Here is a 20,748-nt window from a genome sequence, read left to right as displayed (position 1 = left end):
ATCTATCTATCTATCTATCTATCTATCTATCTATCTATCTATCTATCTACTATTTGTGCTAAGCTAGGCTAGCTTACAGCCGGATAGCTTTTCTACTGAATGCACAGAGAGGACATTTATACCAATCTTATTGTCTGACTCTGGATGTCCCATAGTGGATGTCCCATAATATTGGTGTGTTCCTTTAAAAGGATACTTAAGCCTATCTGACATGTCACAAACTAAGTAGTTATTTAAGTCCGTCAACATCACACTTGAATAAGTGGTTTGATCCAACAGGGTTTTTCACAATTTTTCTAATAAAAGAAACTCACATTTAAGTCATTTTAATAGTGTGACACTGTTAAGATTTTTTTCCGATGCGCTTATTAAAATGGGTGGAGGTGTCGTAACACTGTTCTTGTATCCAACACAGCAAGAAGCCAAAGAGACCAGCGAGACAGAGGCAGCAGAGCAGCCGACTAAAACCTCTGACTCTGGCCTACGACGGGGACGCGGACATGTAGAGTCCCGGGACAGAGACCCACTCCATGATGCCATTACAGTGAGGGACCAGGATGTTTACATGGAGACCAGACATGGACGGTGAATTGTGGATCATTCTTTCTTATGGTTCTGGGATTAACCATTTTTTAGGACCACCCCCATTCTTATTTTTCTTTTTTGATATTTTCTTAACGCCAGAGCCTTCACGACCTCCACCGACTACAACGAAATGCCTTTTTTTCTTTCATTACACCTCGCTGAAAAGAAAAAAGAGAAAAAAGAAAGAATTGACAATACAAAAATTTACAAACATGGAAAGGCTGTTTACGAAAGACTGACTAACTTCTGTAGTCTTTGAACACAGTACAGCACAAGCCCCCCCCCCCCCCCCCCCCCCCCCCCCATGCATTTTTTCAGCCTGTCCCTAAAAACGCTAAGTAGCTGGAGGCTTAGGATGCTGACGGTTCGCACGTTGCCAAAAGTCACCGCAGGGAAAAGGACAGAAGAAGGAAAATCTCCATAAAAAGGCTTGGATTCCATTCCTCAAACCTCAACTGGGTTTTAGGAACTCAAATCTCTTTTTTTTCTGTCTTGAACAAAAGGGACTTTTTCTCTCAGTTTGTGTTGCTTGATTCATATGCCTGCGGTGTGGGATGAACTGTGCAGCGCTGGCAGAGGAACAGCCTACAATCACTCCTTCATGGAAATGCTGCCTGCCTCTCCCTGCTTGGTTCCAGGCGCTACATTGCACTATATTAGTGCAGCATGATATGCACATATGACCTTCTACCTTGTATTGCCATAGAACACTGCCTCTATCAAAGATGACCATTATGCAGGGAAAACATTGCAGTGGGGAAGCCACTCTTAAGAGAGAAAATAAACTGGCAACGGGAAAATACACAGACGTCGCGTTCTACAAAACAGGGTGTGGATCAATAGTAAATATGTATAGGTTTTGTTTCTCACAACTGATTTTGGTTGTAGTTCGGTATCTTTTGTGGTTTGTAGATTTCGTCTGGTGTTACTCTTTCTATCTCTGCCCAGATGCAATCAAGAAGTTAACAAAATTATATCCGCGGGTGACTAATTTTGCTATCAGGTTTTCAATAGAGTTCATATGAACTGTGATGTATAAAAGGATATTTAAATTGTGGATTTGAGAATTTCACAAATTTCTTTTGCCTGAACACTTTGCGGAAAATCCGAAACCCCTACAATTAAAATAAATAAATAAAAGGAGGAACTTTAACCCATTCTAATGTATGTCATGCAAATATAACTTATGCCTTACTGTCAATACCTATATATTTACAATCCACAAAAAAACACTTTCACAATTCTTCATGGGCACCTGAACAGGTGTAGGTGTAAACAATGTCCTGATTGTTTCTGAAAGTCAGTTTGACAAATTTGTGGATCATTTAAAAACTAATAGTAAAAAAAAAAAAAAAAAAAAAACTCCCTCACAAAATAACTCGCGTCATAGGTGCTCTTACATTGTGCAGTTATATTACATGAGATGAAATATAATGTAGTCTGACTAAATTAAGGTGCATAAACAACCTTTACAGTATGTTAATTATGAGGAAACATGCTTCTACAGAGTTCGACACAAGCTGATGTGGAGAATGTTTACTTTTTTTTGTCGTTGGACTTGTAAATAACATCAAACAATTTTTAATTTTTTTGAAAAAAGAAAAGAAAAAAGATATTAAAGTATGTGTACATTTATTTTGTATTGCACAGAAAATGTTTAGTTTGAATATTGCAAAGTGGGTGTATGATATTGCTGATTGTTGTGTTCATGATGCAAGTTGTATCTTGTAAAAAACTAAAAGAAGACGACTCAGCCATTTTGTACAGGTTGTTTATATGTATGGAAGAATTACTCAAAATAAACGAAGAAAATGTTCTAAACATCAGAATATGAATCAGAAACACTTTACTTTACAGAGTAGGTTTCAATGAATACACAGGAATTTGTCTTGGTGATATTGGCAGAGACAACTATTGACTTTTACAGTACATACTGGCACACATGGTTCACGGACAGTGTATGGCATACTGTACCATACAGCATAGACCAGTCACAAAAACCTATAGGGTTCTTTCTCTAGGAGGCACCGCATATTTTGAGACTATATGACTAACCGGTCAGGAGATAAGCTCATTTGAAAACCAATAGGTTTCTTCCTGTAGGGGTGATGAATGTTGTATGGCAATCCAGCCATACTCTTTCAGTTTCGTCCGATGGTAGCACAACAGAAAAGGTCATGGGGGCCAAAATCAATAGCTTTCTTCCTTTAGAAGTAGCAACGTTTGTGACTGCATGACTAACGGATCAGAAGATACGCTCATTTGAAAATGTTGGCATGATAGTGGTGCTAGAGGTCACCAAAATCAATAGGTGTCTTCCATTTGGGGTCATGAATAGCCTATTCAAAGCCAATTTCATGGCAGTCTGGCCCTTACCTTTCAAGATATCTTGTTCACTGACAGACAGACAAATGCAGAATAAATATAACCTCCTTGAGGGAGGAAATCATTAAAGGAGTTATAGGCGGCCGTTGATTTTGAGCAGAATTTAGAAATATTTGAGACTGTAATCAGGATGCCTCTAGTCTAAAGCCACACCCCACTATAGGTAGCTAGCAGGCAGCTATGTGTTAGCAGCAGGCCTTTACGTGTGCAACTGTTATTCACATACTGTAACAAGGGTTGTCATTGTTTTAGCTCCTGCCCCTTATCAGAAGGTGTCAAACGTCCTCTTTTTTTCTGTACTAATGATTACGGTCTAAATGGTAAATGGCTGCATTTATATAGCGATTTTATCCAAATCGCTTTACAATTTGCTCCTCACATCTTACCCACTCACTCACAACCTGCTCATCGAGAGAAATTAGGGGTTAAGTGTCTTGCTCAAGGACACTTCGACATGCTGCCCGGGAGGAGTGGGAATAGAACCGGGAACCTCCGCATTACCAGACGACTGCTCTACCGCCCGCCTGTCGAGAGACAATAAGAAATCTAAAATGTTTCCAAAAATCGGCGGCTGCCTATTGATCCTTTAACTGAGTTTCACAATACATACTGACACCTGGTACAATGGCAGTAGGTCCGCCAGGCAGTGTAAGACATACCATACAACAGACAATAGATGATACAAGGCTATAGACCAGTGGTTCTTCCACTTTGGATCGGGACCAATAATAGGTTGTAGTCCCATGTCTGTTGGTTCCCATAATGACAAGCGCTACTATGAGCCTGGGCGCGTACTCATTCAGTCTGGGTCCCTGTTTATGTTGATGAACCCTTATACAGAGTAGCCTATCACATATAACCTTCAATACTATACACAATTGATCTCAAACCTTGCCCTCTTGATCCACAGCGTGATTGGAGGATCAAGAAAAGAGGACAGGGTTTGCTACGGATGTTAAAAAAAGAAATCAGTACAATGTGATGCATTTCTATTAATGTGGGAATTATTCAGCTGCATCAATATGTGCATTTGATAATAATGGATACTGGGATACTGACCTAAATGAGTCAAAGTTAACGTCTGTTTTTCCATTTAGTTACATTAGAAACATAATGCTGTGAGCTAAGATGTAACTTGGTATGAGGATTTAATAGCAAATTCAATTAGTGCTGGATGAGTCAGTCCTGTCTGGTTTGTATATCTATAACACTTCTAAAAACCAATTTTTTTTTTATTAAATCAAATCAAACCACGGTCAAAATATACGATTTTGGGATGATTGCCGAAATAATCTCAATCCAACTCAATCGTTGTTGGAATGAATTGATACACCCCCACTATGTACTACATTCATGTGGATTACATAATTTAATGTGGGAGCAGCATTACATGTTTCTACTGATGTTTAGAGCAGGGGTGGCCAACCAGTCAAAAATTCAACCACACAAAAATGACTGTGGTACCCAGTGTGCGATCCATAGCAAGATCTTTGGGTGAGCCCGCGTCGGGGGGGGGGGGTGCGCGGCGCGCCTCTCAGCGAGGAGTGCTCAGGACAACTCACTTACCGTCCGGCCGTCTGGACGGGGCTTCCACAGCACATTCCATGATAAAAAAAAGTATCTATTTAGTTAGATAGAGATGATTATCTCTCAGACTCCTGACTTACTAACAATATGAAATACTCCTGGTCCCAAGCATTATTTTCTCGACTGACGAGTCACTGAGCTTGCTTCGACCACTAGGAAACGCGCCCATATTTCATATCATATTTGAAGACCCTAATAGGCTACATTTATTTGCTTGCTGCATTTACATTGGCTGCGACGAATCGATACATTGGCTGCCTGCAGTCACGCTGACGCCCACCACAGTCACCACTGTGAGTGACGTGAATCTCAAAACAATGATTTATATTTAACTAATAATAGTCCCCACGGCCACCGGAGCAGCACCAGCCGCAGGTGTAATTGCGCGGCGCGCCTGTAGATGATCCGATTCCCGCCTCCTGCTGCTCTGTCAGCTTCACTGTCAGTGAATAATATATAATAGTAATTTAGAGACCCCCCAAAAAATCGCAAATCAAGTTTGCAGGGGAGCTGATGTCTGATCTAGGGGAGCTATAGCTCCCCGGGCTCCCCTCCTGGATCGCACCCTGGTGGTACCACAAAGAGCCACACCATATATACCAGCGTTTCTCAACCTTTTCTTCAGTCACGGCACCCTTCATGTGTTTATAGGCAGGCATGCGTTGTTCATGGCACGGGGTACCACTCAGTGGTACCTCACTGAGTATTAAAGATTTGAGCAGAAGCGCGTGCACGCACATGCACGCGCTCGCGAGAACGCGCTGCGCTCGGCTCGGATCGTTGTGTTTACCTGCGGCGCTACCTCGCATTATCATAACAATAGCCGCTATAGGCTGGTGTCTTCAACCAGTCTGGGACTCTTTGTGATGTAAATATGGAACGTCCCAAGTTGCCGCTGCCCACAGAGTGCACCGCCGTCCAAAGGTGAACGACGGCGAACGAAGGGCCAAATCAAAACAGCCGTCAATTCCGAATTGACAACTGTTTTGATTCAACCCCCCACCCACCACCACTCACCCCCGGACAACAACACACTCTGCAAACAGCAGCAACCCGGGACATTCCATATCTACATCACAAACTTCGGGACTGAGTAGATAATTAATTAATCTTCTCTTTATTTTTATTATTTATATTAAAACTGAATCAAACCATAAACAAGGTTGCCTGTTGGGATGTTAGATCCTAATGTGAAAAACTGATTTTATATGTCTGCACTTTATGTGCTCATTTTATGCCTGTCTTAATTCTGTTGTGAAGCACTTTGAGCTGCAGTTTCTGTATGAAAGGCTATACAAACAAAGTGTATTATTGTGCGCGAGGGAACATATGCGCATGCGCGCGGGGCCGCGCGTGCGTGTGCGCGCGGCGTCATTATCCTGCGTGGCGGCTCAGCCCATAATAACAACGCAACGCTGTTTATAGGTCCCACCCTCTGGCCTCTGAAGTTGCTAATGTATTTTTTATTTGGGCCTCACAGGGTTAAAAGTACCCTGAGACCCACGGTTGCAAAATTACTAAATTACTTTTAGCCATTTAAAAAAAGAGTCTGTAAATGTTTATTTTAAATTGTTTAAGGACATGTACATAGTCAATGGGTCCTGTTGTTCATCCTCACAATGCTATTGGATAGTAAATGTGTTTATAAGTCCAACCCTCTGGCCTCTGAAGTTGCTAATGTCTTTTTTATTTGGGCCTCACAGGGTTAACCTCTTAAGCCCAAGCGGTCCGGTACTGGACCGCAAATGACATTGCGCCATAAATCCATCTCTACAGAATGTATGAATTAATGTTGCGTTGCGTTTTCTTATCAAATGTAGCCACGAGTAAAGGCCCTAACCCTGTCAAAACAGCAGTCAAAGTGTATATTTTCAGCATTACGTTTGTTTACCAATGATTTTAACTGTTATTAGTGAAATTGAGTCGGAAACTGGCGCAGCCAAAAGTGAGTGTAGTCTTTTGAAGAAAGAGACCCAGGGCTTTGATGGGCTTTCGAATTTCGAAAAACTACACTACTCAGCTCATGCCAGCCCCTGTCAATCATCTGATTTCTGGATTAACTTTTTTATTTCTCTTTTTTTTCCTGGATTATCTCCCACAAACCTAAACGTTATTGCCATAAAACAGAACGCAGTTAGTTTCTCTACCTTTCTGTGAACTGTAAATGTTTATTTTACGTTCTTATGGAATGGATGACATAAAAAAATATATTAGTAATAATTTATTATTATTATTATTATTATTATTATTATTATTATTATTATTATTATTATTATTATTATTATTGTTATTATTATTATTATTTTTTTTTATCAATGGATGGAGGACAGATTGACGGACAAATAGCCGTGTGCGGCTCGCGAGCCGCGGGTTGGCCACCCCTGGTTTAAAGTATGTGATGTACTGTAGCTAAAGATGCAGTTGATTAACGTTACCACTAGATGGCAATCCCAGCGTTAAGGAAAAGTTGCAACTCTCAAAAGTATACAGTGTGAACCTCCTTCTCCATGACCCCCACCCTTTCTCTCTCTATCCCCCTCTCTCTCTCTGCCTCCCCTCTCTCTCTGCCTCCCCTCTCTCTCTCCTCTCTCTCTCTGCCTCCCCTCTCTCTCTCTGTCCGTCCCCTGCTCTCTCTTTATCCCTCCCCTCTCTCTTCATGTATATCCCTCTTCTCTATCTCTGTCCAACCCCTCGCTCACTCTCTCTCTCTAATCCTCCTCTCTCTCTCTCTCTGTCCTTCCCCTCGCTATCTATCCCTCCCCTCTCTCTCCCTCCCCTCTCTCTCTCCCTCCCCTCTCTCTCCCTCCCCACTCTCTCTCTTCCTGCCCTCTCTCTGCCTCCCCTCTCTCTCCCTCCCCTCTCTCTCGGCCTCCCCTCTCTCTCTCTGCTTCCTCTCTCTCTCTGTCCTTCCCCTCGCTCTCTATCTCTATCCCTCCCCTCTCTCTTCCTCCCCTCGCTCACTCCCTCCTCTCTCTCTGCCTTCCCTCTCTCTCCTTCTCTCTGAACCTCTGAGCGCGCTATATAAAACATCTTGCCACATTGACAGACTTACATGCACCTTCATTCACACACCACGGCATCACACACACTGAGTCCCAAGGAGCTAATACTTCCACCTCCCCAAGTTCTGGTGACTGACTGCCACTTCAGTCACAATCATTGTCTTTTTTGACCGAGGAGGATTTGGGCTGTGATCGGAGACCAGGGAAGATCAGAGACAGTTTGGCATGAAGAGTGAAGCTCCACATAGGGGAATGAAGACCACATGTCTGTGGGCTGTCGTTCTCCTGACATCACTCATCTCACTGGTAAGTTCAATAATGTGGTGATGGTGGTGGTGTTTTTTTTTTATTTAAAAAGAAGAATGTGTTTATATAAATGCAGAGAATCCAGCTTTATCTGCCTTTCCTGTTATCATTTCATTGCGTCTCTTGACCTACATTTTCTGATATCGTAGAATGTAATCTTCATCATCGCATAATCCTCTTATTTGCCATGTTATAATGTCCTGTAAAGCTTTAGCAAACGTTTAGTGTAATGACACCTCTTCAGCACCACGGACAGCTCTCATCTTTTTTCCACTGTGGTTTTTAGAAATGAAGTTACAGTATGTCTGAGGTACTGTTGCATCCAATGAACCAACTGTAACATATACAGGACATTTAGATGTGCATAAATTGACAGGGTTTTAGGTGTCAAGATAGAAATAGATTCATCTGCACACAGTCCTGATGGATAACTCAGTTCCTCTGATCTCTACATGCTATGTTACCTCTCCACTTGGTGATGCAGTCCGACAAGAGTCTGCTGGACAATACAGCACAGACGACCCGAAGCCTCTCACCATGAACACACCAGGGCACTCTTAACTCAGTGCCTTGACAGTTTCTGACACTCCAATTCCTTTAATCCTCAAACAGACAGTAACCCCTCACCCATAGATAAATGTGTCAACAAACAATCAGAAGAGAGCAGGCCCACTCGCCAGCGTGCAAAACTTAATCCCCCCGCAAACTTGACTCGCCTTAAATAGCTCCTGTGGTGTTTTCTTTTTTATCAGTGTTTAATTTGCATAGTGATGGAAAGAAGTCAATTACTATTAATTATTCTCGACGACTTAATACCCATTATCGAATTGAATTCACCGTCTTGAAAACCATAAACTCAATTTCACAGCTGACTAAGCGCACTAATCATTTTACCCCTTCCCTTACTAATGGAGCTTTCCTGGTTTGGAGGAATCGTTCGGATTCCATAAATCCAGAAGCAATAACATTAGCCAGTACTTTTCTCCCCCATTATTACAATATCGTAAATATTACTCATTAAGTATATGAGTTAACTATTTACTGTGCTGTCATAGTACATAGCAGATATCATAGCAACATTTGATTAGAATGTTGTTTTTTTCCCAGGCTGGAGCCAAATTGCTTGGCTATGCTTTAATGGGATGATCATAATTGTTTCGTACTCGGCAGCATCCTAAGCTTTTGCCTCCGGCCTCTTCGACAGATTGACAGACCCATGGGAACCTCTCAAACTTATTTTGGCCGCCTTTGAACCAAGTCGTGTGTGAAATAATATGATTATGCGTTTATCCTCTGGGTAAGTTAGCAAACTAGTGGCTAGTTTTTATTTTTTTGGCTGCCCTGCTCTAATACTCAGTCTATCCGCATACAGTTTTTTTATCCTCTACAAAAGTCATGGTTGTAAATGTTCTGGGGGCTCAGCTAGTGGAGCTGTGGTGATAGGACTCCGCTTCACAGCTGCCTGTGGTGTCCTGACACACTGATCTGTCATAATCTCCCCTCCCCCCAGGTAACACTTTGATATCAGCAGAAGAGTACAGAGCCAACTTGTACATGCTGTCAAGTGCCCCTAGGCCTAGTTGGTCCATCAACTCAACTAGCGAGGGGATCTCACAAAGCAAGACAAGTTGAGGTTCACCGGAAATTATTACAGAGGACTACAATCACATCACAAATTCCCATGCTTAAAACTCCAAGTGTAAACACTAAAGTCTATTTGGTCTATTTGAGCTAAATAACACTCAAAGCACACTGCTGGGTTTTTCCAGAGGCAGCACAGTACGCCTTTATCAAACATGATATGGAAGTCCACGATATTAAACCATCACCTATCAGTCTGTCTCTCAGTCAAAGAAGTGGGACTCTTTCTCACTTATTTAAGGTGCCTTGGCATGCAGACATGAAGGAGTGGGTTCACTGATAGAGCTAGTCGAGCTTCATTCACACATGATTCTGGTGTCAAAAAAGTGAGAGATTAGATTTATAGAAGGTAGATGATACCATCGCGATTGTCCAGTATAAGGCTCTGTTTTGCGATGTACTATTCATGTGGTCTGTGTGTCTCAATGGGGTAGACTATGGGTTAGGAGTCCAGTTCCCACTGCACCCACTCATGCTAAACATGCATGCACTCATAATACTGCAGGACGCTTCAGATAAAAGAGCACACCAAATGGCATCTGTTATGTTGTGTTGCACCCAAATGTACTTAAACACAGTATTGCTGAATGCTGGGGCCAAACTCGGACACACTACCCAATCAAGTGGCGGCCCAAATCTCCCATCTCTGTCTGTTCTCCAACTCTCCAATTCTAACTCTGTAATGCCTGTTAAACTAGAACTGTCAGACTCACAAGTCCCCCACATGCTAAATAGGTAAATGAAAACTGACACTGTTGCATTCTTCCCACAAGGTTCTGTGTTCAGCCCACCACCAAGTTGTCTGGCTCAGGTGGTTCTATTAAAGGGGGAATTTGTTGGCCGTTTAGGGTCCAGCCCATAGAATATTCTCTGAGCTCCTGAGGGAAGCCAAGGCTGTTTATCTTCCTGTTTCAAAGAGAGGACGCATGCACCTTATCACAGCCCAGCCAAAAGTAGATAACATTTAGGTTTGTCCGTACCCTACATGCTGTATCTGGCTGTAAAGGACTTGTGCATGGCTGCACTGTATATGTCCAGGAATTCTAACTTAGTTGGGCATGATGGGAATGCCCATCAGTAACGTTCTGGTCTGAGAGTTGCAAAAGCTTACAAGTACAAAATGAGAGCCTGCTCATGCAATGTGTTTAAATGCTTTATTATTATTATTATTATTATTATTTTAAACACACTCAACAAACAACAACACAACAAACAATATCAAACAAGAGAACAAAAAGGGCAACGTCCAAAACTGGACTCTGCAATCTTAACCCTTTTACTACGACACTACCAAAGGGTTAACCATTTCACTGCGACAATACAGAAGGTTAACCCTTTCACTGCCACGCGACAAAGGGTTAACCCTTTCACTGCGACAATACAGAAGGTTAATCCCACAGGCAGACACCAATTACCACTTTATCCAAGGGTTGTAGTAGGCAGGCTGCCCATTCCATGTTCAGCAAGGCCAGCCAACAAACCCTATAGAGAAGCAGGCTGGTTTACGCTCCTTCCAGTTTAAAGAAATTAGTATTTTGGTAGATAAGCGACCCTATCTGACCCGTATTCCCTCATGTCCTTCCATAGCATCTCTCTCCTTCCCTCTTTCTTTCTCTACCTATACGCAGAGGCACACCCCTGTACACATAGACACATGGACACAGACACACATACACTCATAGACACACATAGACACATAGATACATAGACACATAGACACACATAGACACATAGACACATAGACACATAGACACATAGACACGCATAGACACACATAGACACACATAGACACACAGACACATAGACACATAGACACACATAGACACACATAGACACACATAGACACATAGACACACATAGAGATGAACACACATAGACACACATAGAGACACACATAGACAGACATAGACACATGTCTCTGTGTGGGCCTGGCTCGCATTGGTCTTGAACGTTACAAGGGCTAATCTTGGCCTTCCCAGTGTTGGTGCAGTCAGGGGGGTTGCCTGGATATGAATGTTGCTTTAGTCAGGACTGCCTCTGATCTGCCTAATCTCCCAGGGCTGGATTACAGGTTGGGCTCTAATCCATGAAGTGGGGGTCTCTGTGAATCTGCCACAGAGTGCTCTAATCCAGAGGCTGTCAGGTGGACCGAGATGAAAGCTAATTGCGTGTCACAGTTTGGGAACCATAGATAATGCTCATCATGACGAGAGTCATGTTTCCACACTCAGCAACTAGGTCTGAGGACAGAAATCGCAGCACATTGCAGATACAGTGTACTGCATAACTAAGCATGTTATAGGTTTATGGAAGAAAACACATCTCTATCTTAACACTTTAAGGACCGGCCACGTATATATACGTGTTTCGGTGCCATGTGTTGTGGACCAGAGCCACGTATATAGCCGTGGCAAGTTGTTATTGTTTTATTCCATATTAATAACCGCATTAACGTCCCCGATCGACTCTGGGGACCTACCCGCATATTTGATTTCGGCAACATGCAATACCGGCCAGATCATCTTAGGGGCGCCATCGCTCCACTGCAGTATCATTGAGGCCGATTGGGGGGGAATTTTTTTTTTAACTGTCTGTGGGCGTTTCATTTGAGCCTGGATCCCAAACGAACATCATCCATCTTTGATCACGTTATAAGCGCAGATTTCAGCCTGGAATAATGGGATTTATGATCAGACAATGGACATATCGATCTACCAGATGCCGATGTATTATGACGAAATGCTGCCGGCGATCACATGGGCTGACGGTAGGATACTATTCACCCAAATTACAGCCGGATTGGAGCTTGTTTTAAAACGCAACGTGATCGATCAGTGAAAATGGCTACTTGAACGCACACTGTATTGCTAATCAATAATAGTAATCGGCGTCCCCCGCCGCCCCCATTTCATCCATAGATGCATTGTAATAGTCCGGATGCTACGCAGTTTGTTTTATTTCATTTGTATATATACAACAGAAATAGCGTTTGATATAACGTGACTAGCCTTTAGCCTCATATCTAGCTCCCCAGAAAAAAAAAGAGGCGAAAACTGCGATAAACCTTATATTCACGGCGCTATAAAATGACAACCAACCGATGGATTTTTATTTTCTTTAAGCCATTATGAAGGCACGGTTTATGCACTCAAGTGACAATGAGAATGGACAGATAGCAATACTATAAAGTATATATATAGCTGTTAGAAAGTACATTGGTTTGTTGACAAAGCTCTGTCCTCTGGACTATAAATCGCCGCGGGACTTTGGTCGCCAAAGTGTTAACATGCTTCAGAGTCCTGGCAACACCTTTTAGTTAAAGATTTTACATGTGTTATTCTAATCGGTTGTGGCCTAGTTTCTTAGACTTACAGACCTTCTTGACCTGCCATTATCAAGATGGCAGCGGACTGAACAGACTTCTCTTGAGACCTTGAATGAGCTTTAGTTTATTAATCATTATTATTATTAGTGCTATTATTATTATTATTATTATTATTATTATTATTATTATTATTATTATTATTATTATTATTATTATTATTATTATTATTATTATTATTATTATTATTATTATTATTATTATTATTATTATTATTATTATTATTATTATTATTATATCAGTTATTGGCCATAATGTTTTTCCTGCTCCCCACACCCCACTCCAGAACTGTGGTGCGCCTCTTTGTGGAGTTCTCTCTCCTGATTGGATAAAGTGGGAACGGGATACCAGAACATTTATATTCTGTTTACTGCAGAGTGGAGGGACTGGGAAACCCATGTTACTGAGTAAACACTCTATATCAGTGATGGCTGTCGAATGTAGAGCTATTTAACACACATTTTTACAAAAATAAATAGAGCACAGCACCTTTAAATTGTCTAGTCAACTATACATTAGTATGACATATACTGATATATGACAGATTAGGGAACAGGACAAACTATTCTTTGTTTCTGGAAATTATAAACTCATCTGGAGCAGTTAGGGGTTAAGTGTCTTGCTCCAGGACACTTCGACACACTGCCGGGAGGAGTCGGAATTGAACCAGGAACCCTCCGATTACCAGACGACCACTCTACCTCCTGAGCCAGGAGTCAGAGTCAGTGGAAGATGTTTACTCAGGCCAACTTGTGCACAGCTAGGGTATTACTATCACTCACGGCTGGCACATAGTCCCTCCACTTCCTTCTGTTTTTGGCCAACTTCTCTATGGTCCTCCAGCTCTGTTGGTGTTGGTGGAGTTCATCTTCTCTATGATCCTCCAGCTCTGTTGGTGGTGGTGGAGTTCATCTTCTCTATGGTCCTCCAGCTCTGTTGGTGTTGGTGGAGTTCATCTTCTCTATGGTCCTCCAGCTCTGTTGGTGTTGGTGGAGTTCATCTTCTCTATGGTCCTCCAGCTCTGTTGGTGGTGGTGGAGTTCATCTTCTCTATGGTCCTCCAGCTCTGTTGGTGTTGGTGGAGTTCATCTTCTCTATGGTCCTCCAGCTCTGTTGGTGTTGGTGGAGTTCATCTTCTCTATGGTCCTCCAGCTCTGTTGGTGGTGGTGGAGTTCATCTTCTCTATGGTCCTCCAGCTCTGTTGGTGTTGGTGGAGTTCATCTTCTCTATGGTCCTCCAGCTCTGTTGGTGTTGGTGGAGTTCATCTTCTCTATGGTCCTCCAGCTCTGTTGGTGTTGGTGGAGTTCATCTTCTCTATGGTCCTCCAGCTCTGTTGGTGTTGGTGGAGTTCATCTTCTGAGGTCCAGTGTAATGCAACATCACTATGATTGCTGAAATTCACTGGTGTTTCTCTTTGATGTACGGTATCAGATATCACTCCGACCCTTTGGCTATACCACTTCCAACAGTTCGATCATTGTGTGTAAAATAAAAATAAAAAATTGGTTGCTTAGATCTGTGGAGAAGTTGAATGTGGCCTTGTCCAAACGTTCCTGCTTTGAAAGGCTCTATTTCATGTTCCCTGTGGCCAGCCGAGTTCTCTTGTAAGAGAGAAAGCCTTTTATTGAGAGACGTAACAACAGCCAAGTAAAAATCCTGCCCTTTTATGGGCACATTCACTTAAGCTTAGGTTGAGGTCACTAATCTCGCAGCACAAAACGACCGGATTTGACATATTTTCAAACTGTTCTCCTGTGTGTTTAAGTTTCCACAGTGGACACTCACAGCTACTGTAGCAAGTCTGACAGGCTGTACTACAGTACCACAATGTCATTCGGTGAACTTTCTGAATGAGAGAAGACCTTATTTTCAGAGTATTGATCGAGGGGGGGGGGGGGGTAAAGGTACAAAATGCAAAAGCTTCGCCCAGATAGATCTGCTGTCACGTTCCCCAGTCGGCGTTAGGCCATCACTGTCACGTTCCCCAGTCAGGGTTAGGCCATCACTGTCACAAGCCATAGGCTGCATAGGGAAACTTAGCCCTCTCATCTGTGTGATTGTTAGGGGAGAGAGAGAAGGATTCATCAATCATCCATTCAGGGCACATTCAGCAGGTAATAGTCTGGTGTTGCATCACGTCTGTATCGAAGTGTTGCTTCATTCATCTCTATGTATGGTAAGAATACACTTGGTATTGATTAAGACACTGCACACAAGCCAATTGACACATGCAAAGTTAGTTTTATGTACATTGTATGCTAGAGACATTGGCATGGTTGTTGACATGTATGATGGCAACACTTCTGTGTTTTAGACTTTTAATGTTTTATAAAAGAATGTATTATCTTGTATGAATCTGGTAATAATGATCTCTCTTTATTCTTTTCCAGGTCACAACTGCCCATTCCCCAAGTTCAGGAAACCCAGGCTTGAGAGAGAACCCAAAGTCCAAAGTGAAGACCTACTGGAGCGACAGCAGCAAAGCCTTCTCCATCAGTCGCCTGCTCTCACAGAACTTCACATCTCTGGACCTGAACTATGATGACGCAGAACCTTACTCCCACCAGGAACTGTGGAACTGGCTTTACAACGCGTCAACCTCCCACGATCCCAGATCCAGGGCCAAAAGGAGGCCCATCGTCAAGACAGGCAAGTTCAAGAAGATGTTCGGCTGGGGCGACTTCCACTCCAACATCAAGACGGTGAAACTCAACCTTCTCATCACCGGCAAGATCGTGGACCACGGCAATGGAACCTTCAGCGTCTACTTCCGTCACAATGCCACCGGGCAGGGTAACGTGTCCGTGGGACTCGTCCCGCCGACCAAGGCCGTGGAGTTCCGTGTCCAGCAGCAGCAACAGCAGCAGCAGCAGCAGACGGTGCTGGAGACCAAAGACACCAAGCTGTTCAACTGCAGGGTGGAGTACGAGAAGGTGGAGAAGGGCACCAGGAACTCGCTGTGCACCCATGACCCCTCACAGAGCTGCGCTCAAGAGCAGACCCAGAGCCACGTGTCCTGGCTCTGCTCCAAGCCCTTCAAAGTCATCTGCATCTTCATCTCCTTCTACAGCACCGACTACAAGCTGGTGCAGAAGGTGTGTCCAGACTACAACTACCACAGTGACACCCCCTATCTCCCCACCGGGTGATCTTCCGAATGGACGATGGGGGGGAAAAGACACAAAAGGTCCTGGGAGGTGTCAGTTTGTTTGAGCCTACATGGAGTTGTGCACTAGACCAGAGACATTATAGAACTGAAATGTTTAAAGCTAATGTATCCCTGCTGTAAGAGCGATGTTGCTACACTGAACAGACTGTACATGTGGTAATTTACAGGCTTCCAATACACATATTGTATGCATACTGTAGCTGCTTAATAGAAAGGTAATATTTGAGTCATTCTTAAAGATTTGCCAAATGTAATTATGTAAATAGCATGGAACCCACAATATCACTTTTTGAACTGTTCCCCGCAAATTGTATTGTTTAAGTTAGGAGTCTGCCAGTATGCATTAGAAGAGAGAATTGACAACATTAGCCTATTGCAAATGGTATTGTTTTCTGCAGGGTTATTATAAGAATTAATATATCACTTTGATATTGTCGTTGGAATGTCATCCATATCCATGCATGACCAAAATATGTGATAAATAACTCAATAGCATTACATCTACATTTTCATAGTAGAGCATATCAAGGGAAGGCAATTACATAAACAAATATTTGTGACAGTACTAAATCACAGAGGATTGTTTGCTGCACTGCTACATTTGAAATTAAAACATAGCTGTTCTTTATCTTGGTTAAAATGTGAAAGGTGGTTGCTTGCTAAAGAAAAGAAAATGTGGGGGGGCATGTATTAAACTGCAGGAGCATATCACACATTATACCTATCAAATAGTCCCACTTCTGACACCAATGAGGCAAATTCTGGCTGAGGGAAATACTGGTTTGTAATGATATTGCAATTTTAAATTGGCTATTAAGACCTTCATTACATAAAATTGGGAGCCCATAGCAGAAAGTGGAGCATTTAGACTAGAGGAATTATCACAGGGTGACTGGGATCTCTGCAGAGTCGGTGCCAATAGACAACCTGCATAAAAGTGGAGATGTGCACCTAGGGGCACAATCACTGCTGTCTATTTTAATTCACGGCACTCGTACAGACGGCGTCCTATATACACTATACAGTACAATGAAACAACCGCTTAATGGCATACAAGATGACATCCAATATCACACCAGCATGGCGTGTATTTTCTGACGTGGTGCTGTAAAGAAAAGAGGGTCTGGTTGAGAGAGGAATGAAGCATAAAGAGGGATTTATGACGCCAACGAGCGAGGCTGACAGACATCAGTAGGCGCACCAGACTCATAAATTGAGAGCATGTTTCTGTCATGAATGTGAAGGCATGACAGATGTGTCACGATTGCTGTTTGGACTGGTTCCTCCATTTCAATCAAGTGACTTGGATACCGTTGTTGCCACCTTTAGCCAAGGACAACAGAGAGTTCAGCTGTTGTTACTACAACAAACAGTAGTTGTGATTACAGACTATTCCACAAGCTCTCTTTCTATGAGTGAACCCTGTGGCCCTCTGTGTGGCTAAGTGCAGCGCTACGATCCACGCCGCGTTTGGATGTCTGACTTATCTCTGTGCCCAGCTCGTCTCCCTCAGTCAGGTTGTCCGGAGCCGTCCACGCCTCACACCTCTCCCCCAGCTTGCCTCACACTCCCTGATTAATGTGGTCTGGGCGGGCGCTGTCAAAAATGGTAGAGAGAATCATGGGATTTCTCCTTCAGAGTACCAATGACACCCAGCAGCTGCAGGAGTAAACAGATGACTAACCACTGGCCTTTTGGCAGCTGGTGGAGCTTCACACAGAGGGGGGAGGTCTGTAAACGTTGCTTTGACATTTAGGTGGATTAGAGAGTTCTTGGATGCTGGTCCTCTGGTGTCAGAGGTGCTTGGATCTGTAATTATTTGTGGCTCCGTATTCTTGATCCTCACAAGAACCACGGCCTCATTGTACGCGTTTTGGTTCACGTTTTTCCTGCTTTTACACCTGGCAAGTTTGATCAATGTTCAAACAGCTTTGAGGCATCAAGGACATATTAATTGATATCCTACATGCGTCATTCATGATGAGCAAATTGTCAGATCAAGTGTGTGTCCTATTGTTGAAAATACAACTGGTATTTTATTGACAAATAACCAATTAGAGCACCAGTACAATGAAAATTGTGTTCTTCAATCTTGTTGCATTGTTTAACAGAAGGCATGTCAATCTAAAGTCCCAGACAGGAAACATGACTAATGCCCCTTGAGAAATCAACCCATGTCAGATAGCCAATCTGCTTCCTGTAATAGATTGCATCATATAAATAGTTGATCTGAAGTGGGCACTTGCTTATCAGTAAAAGTACAGGAGGCTTATTTGACAGCTTAGCAATGTTTAAGGTCTTAAAAATTTATCGACATTTTAAACTTAGAATGTAATGTAATTCAGCACATATTTTTTTTTAAATAAAATATTTGTGTTATATTTTGGGTGTATATTTCACCTTTTTGATGACGTACAGACAATGAGGGTAAGCTAGGCTGAGTAATTTGGCTTGTTTTATATTTAATTTGATATTATATATTATATTATATTTTATTCACATTCACAATATTGAAATGGACATTCCTGATATTTAAGCAGTTGATTAGCTATTCCACAGACATTTGTAGGCGCTCATATACGACAGTTTGGTCAATGACGTGGTGTTGATATTTCAGTACATCGCCTCCTATAAAAATATTTCAACTGATTTCCCTCTACCTTTACTCAACCCTCTTGATTTAGTTATAACAAATCAAATTATACATCTGAAGCTGAAGGAAATTACACTCGTAACATTAACAATCCACAATAAGCTTTTTTCTGACTAAATTAACATCACTGGACTGGTTCTTTTGAACAAGTAACCAATTGTCATTTCAGATCATGTTCCGCTGCAGAATTAAGTTCAGGTTTTGGTTCGAAGCTGCTGGGGTGAATTTCTGTGTGAGATATCGACATATTAAAGGCTCTATCAGACAATGGCTTGTGGTTTTTTGAATTACAAATAAATGACTATCTCCTCTAAACACTATTGCTCCTGCAGAAAGGAAAACCTCACCCATTGTGAACGTCTCATATCAGGTAAAAAACTGGAGAGAATTAATTAACCTTTGTCATTTTAATTGCTTTAGTGACAGCTGTCCTTTGGCGACAGAGCGATCCTAATGCACATACTGTGGGCTTGTCAATTACTTTTCCAGTGAATAGATTAGAACGCCACAGAGGATAGAGTCATTTCATTAGTCAGACTTAATGCCCCCCAGACATAACCAGGTACCAACACTTCACCACTAAAACATGCTGTGAAAGGAACAGTACTATTAATCTCACGTGAACACGATGACTTGTGGCGACATGAAATTAACTTTATGCTCTATTTAATTCTTTCCCAATGCTCATGTTGGATTTGGCGCACAGATATTTTTGTAATTTCAGGAATTTCTTATTTTTTGTATTGAAAGGTAGCCTATTAGGCCTATGGATATCCAGCACACAGCAATGTGGCACACTTGTCACATACAGTAGGGCTAACTGGCTAGCAACTCAACAACACAATTCTCACTTTTTGGTTTGTCGGTTGACAGCTGTAGTAGTCAGACTCTCCCAACAAGGTCTCTGTGTCTCTGTGATTGAATGATACTATTCACCTTATAATTCTGAGAGAAATCTACCTGCAAACATTTGTTTAGTTAGTAGCCTACCTACATCCCACTCTGGTACAGAAGACCTCATCTCCAAGTATAGTCTCCACACTTTATGCTAAGAAAAATGCTATTTTAAATCTTCTTTTCACACGCGTATTTTTCCCAGTCCTCTCCTTTGACTTGCATCCTACTTGAATAATTAGCTATGTATGAAGTAACGTGAGTCTCTAAGCAAATAGATGACATTTCCTTTAAAGATTCAGTACAATGAAAATCGTGTTTTTCAATCTAGTTGCATTTTTTAACAGAAGGGATGTTGATGTAAAATTGTTGAACTCTTATTATTGTAAAAATGATGATTAAAGCCACATCACTATCCCCCTGGATATCAACAGAATCAAGACATTTCAGATATCCACTCTGCTTCCCTGAAGATATTGCATAATCTACTCAGTTACGCAGCCAGTTGTCAGTAGTTGTAAAGGATATCAGCTACAAACAAGTAATGAAACTAGTTTGCTACAATTTAGTAAATTTTTGTGGTTTAAAAACATCTTGTGTCATAGCAACTGTGACCATTTATTTATCACCTAACAGTTAGCCACTGTTAATCTCCCATGGCACACTGGTCCCAAGAATTTGTTTACATTTGAAAGCTTCATGTATTATGATACCAACTTGACATCTCCAATGAACCGAGGGCCACGCCCCCTCAACACACTGACGGCGGGATCCACAAAGAATGGATTGCACGGTGCTAATTGCACCCTTACTTACAATTCATTATGAATTGAAAATGGGGGACCCTGATGTAAACAAGACGAAAGTCTTTCTCTGGCCTGCATCCCCTTAACAATTGTGTGTATTGAGCCATACTGTATTGTACCCATTCTGCAATCTGTTAATAACATTTTCAATATAAGCTTCAATATAAGAATCGTTGGAATCACTGAGGGCACTGAGAGGAACCGTTCTTCAGACTTCATACCCGGCTTACTGCAGGAAATACTGTTAAATGGCTGGATAAAGAAAGCATTTGTTGACTCTCATGTTGATAAGAGTATTAAAACTTGGAACTTGAAAAAGATCCGTTTATGGTAGATAAT

General features: G+C 42.1%; 2 protein-coding genes across 2 annotated transcripts in view; both read left to right on the top strand.

Annotated features, from left to right (window-relative positions):
• thsd7ab (thrombospondin, type I, domain containing 7Ab) overlaps positions 1-2,387 on the top strand; it is a gene marked incomplete at its 5' end in the record, with an annotated part of 323,450 nt that extends 321,063 nt beyond the window's left edge. Inside the window, 1 exon segment of the mRNA XM_084336532.1 lies at positions 416-2,387. Coding sequence (XP_084192658.1) covers positions 416-506 — 91 coding nt within the window. The 3' untranslated portion in view covers positions 507-2,387.
• Positions 2,388-7,784: 5,397 nt separating this feature from the next.
• Positions 7,785-16,036, top strand: LOC311246478 (neurexophilin-1; the record flags this gene model as incomplete). Its single annotated transcript, XM_084336632.1, has 2 exons — positions 7,785-7,865; positions 15,278-16,036. 2 exons carry the CDS (start codon positions 7,785-7,787, stop codon positions 16,034-16,036), a joined length of 840 nt encoding a protein of 279 aa, XP_084192758.1.
• Positions 16,037-20,748: the final 4,712 nt, after the last annotated feature.

The sequence above is a fragment of the Notolepis coatsorum genome (assembly GCF_963971535.1).
Source record: "Notolepis coatsorum genome assembly, chromosome: 19".
Taxonomy (NCBI): domain Eukaryota; kingdom Metazoa; phylum Chordata; class Actinopteri; order Aulopiformes; family Paralepididae; genus Notolepis; species Notolepis coatsorum.
This window is presented reverse-complemented; position numbering and strand designations above follow the sequence as displayed.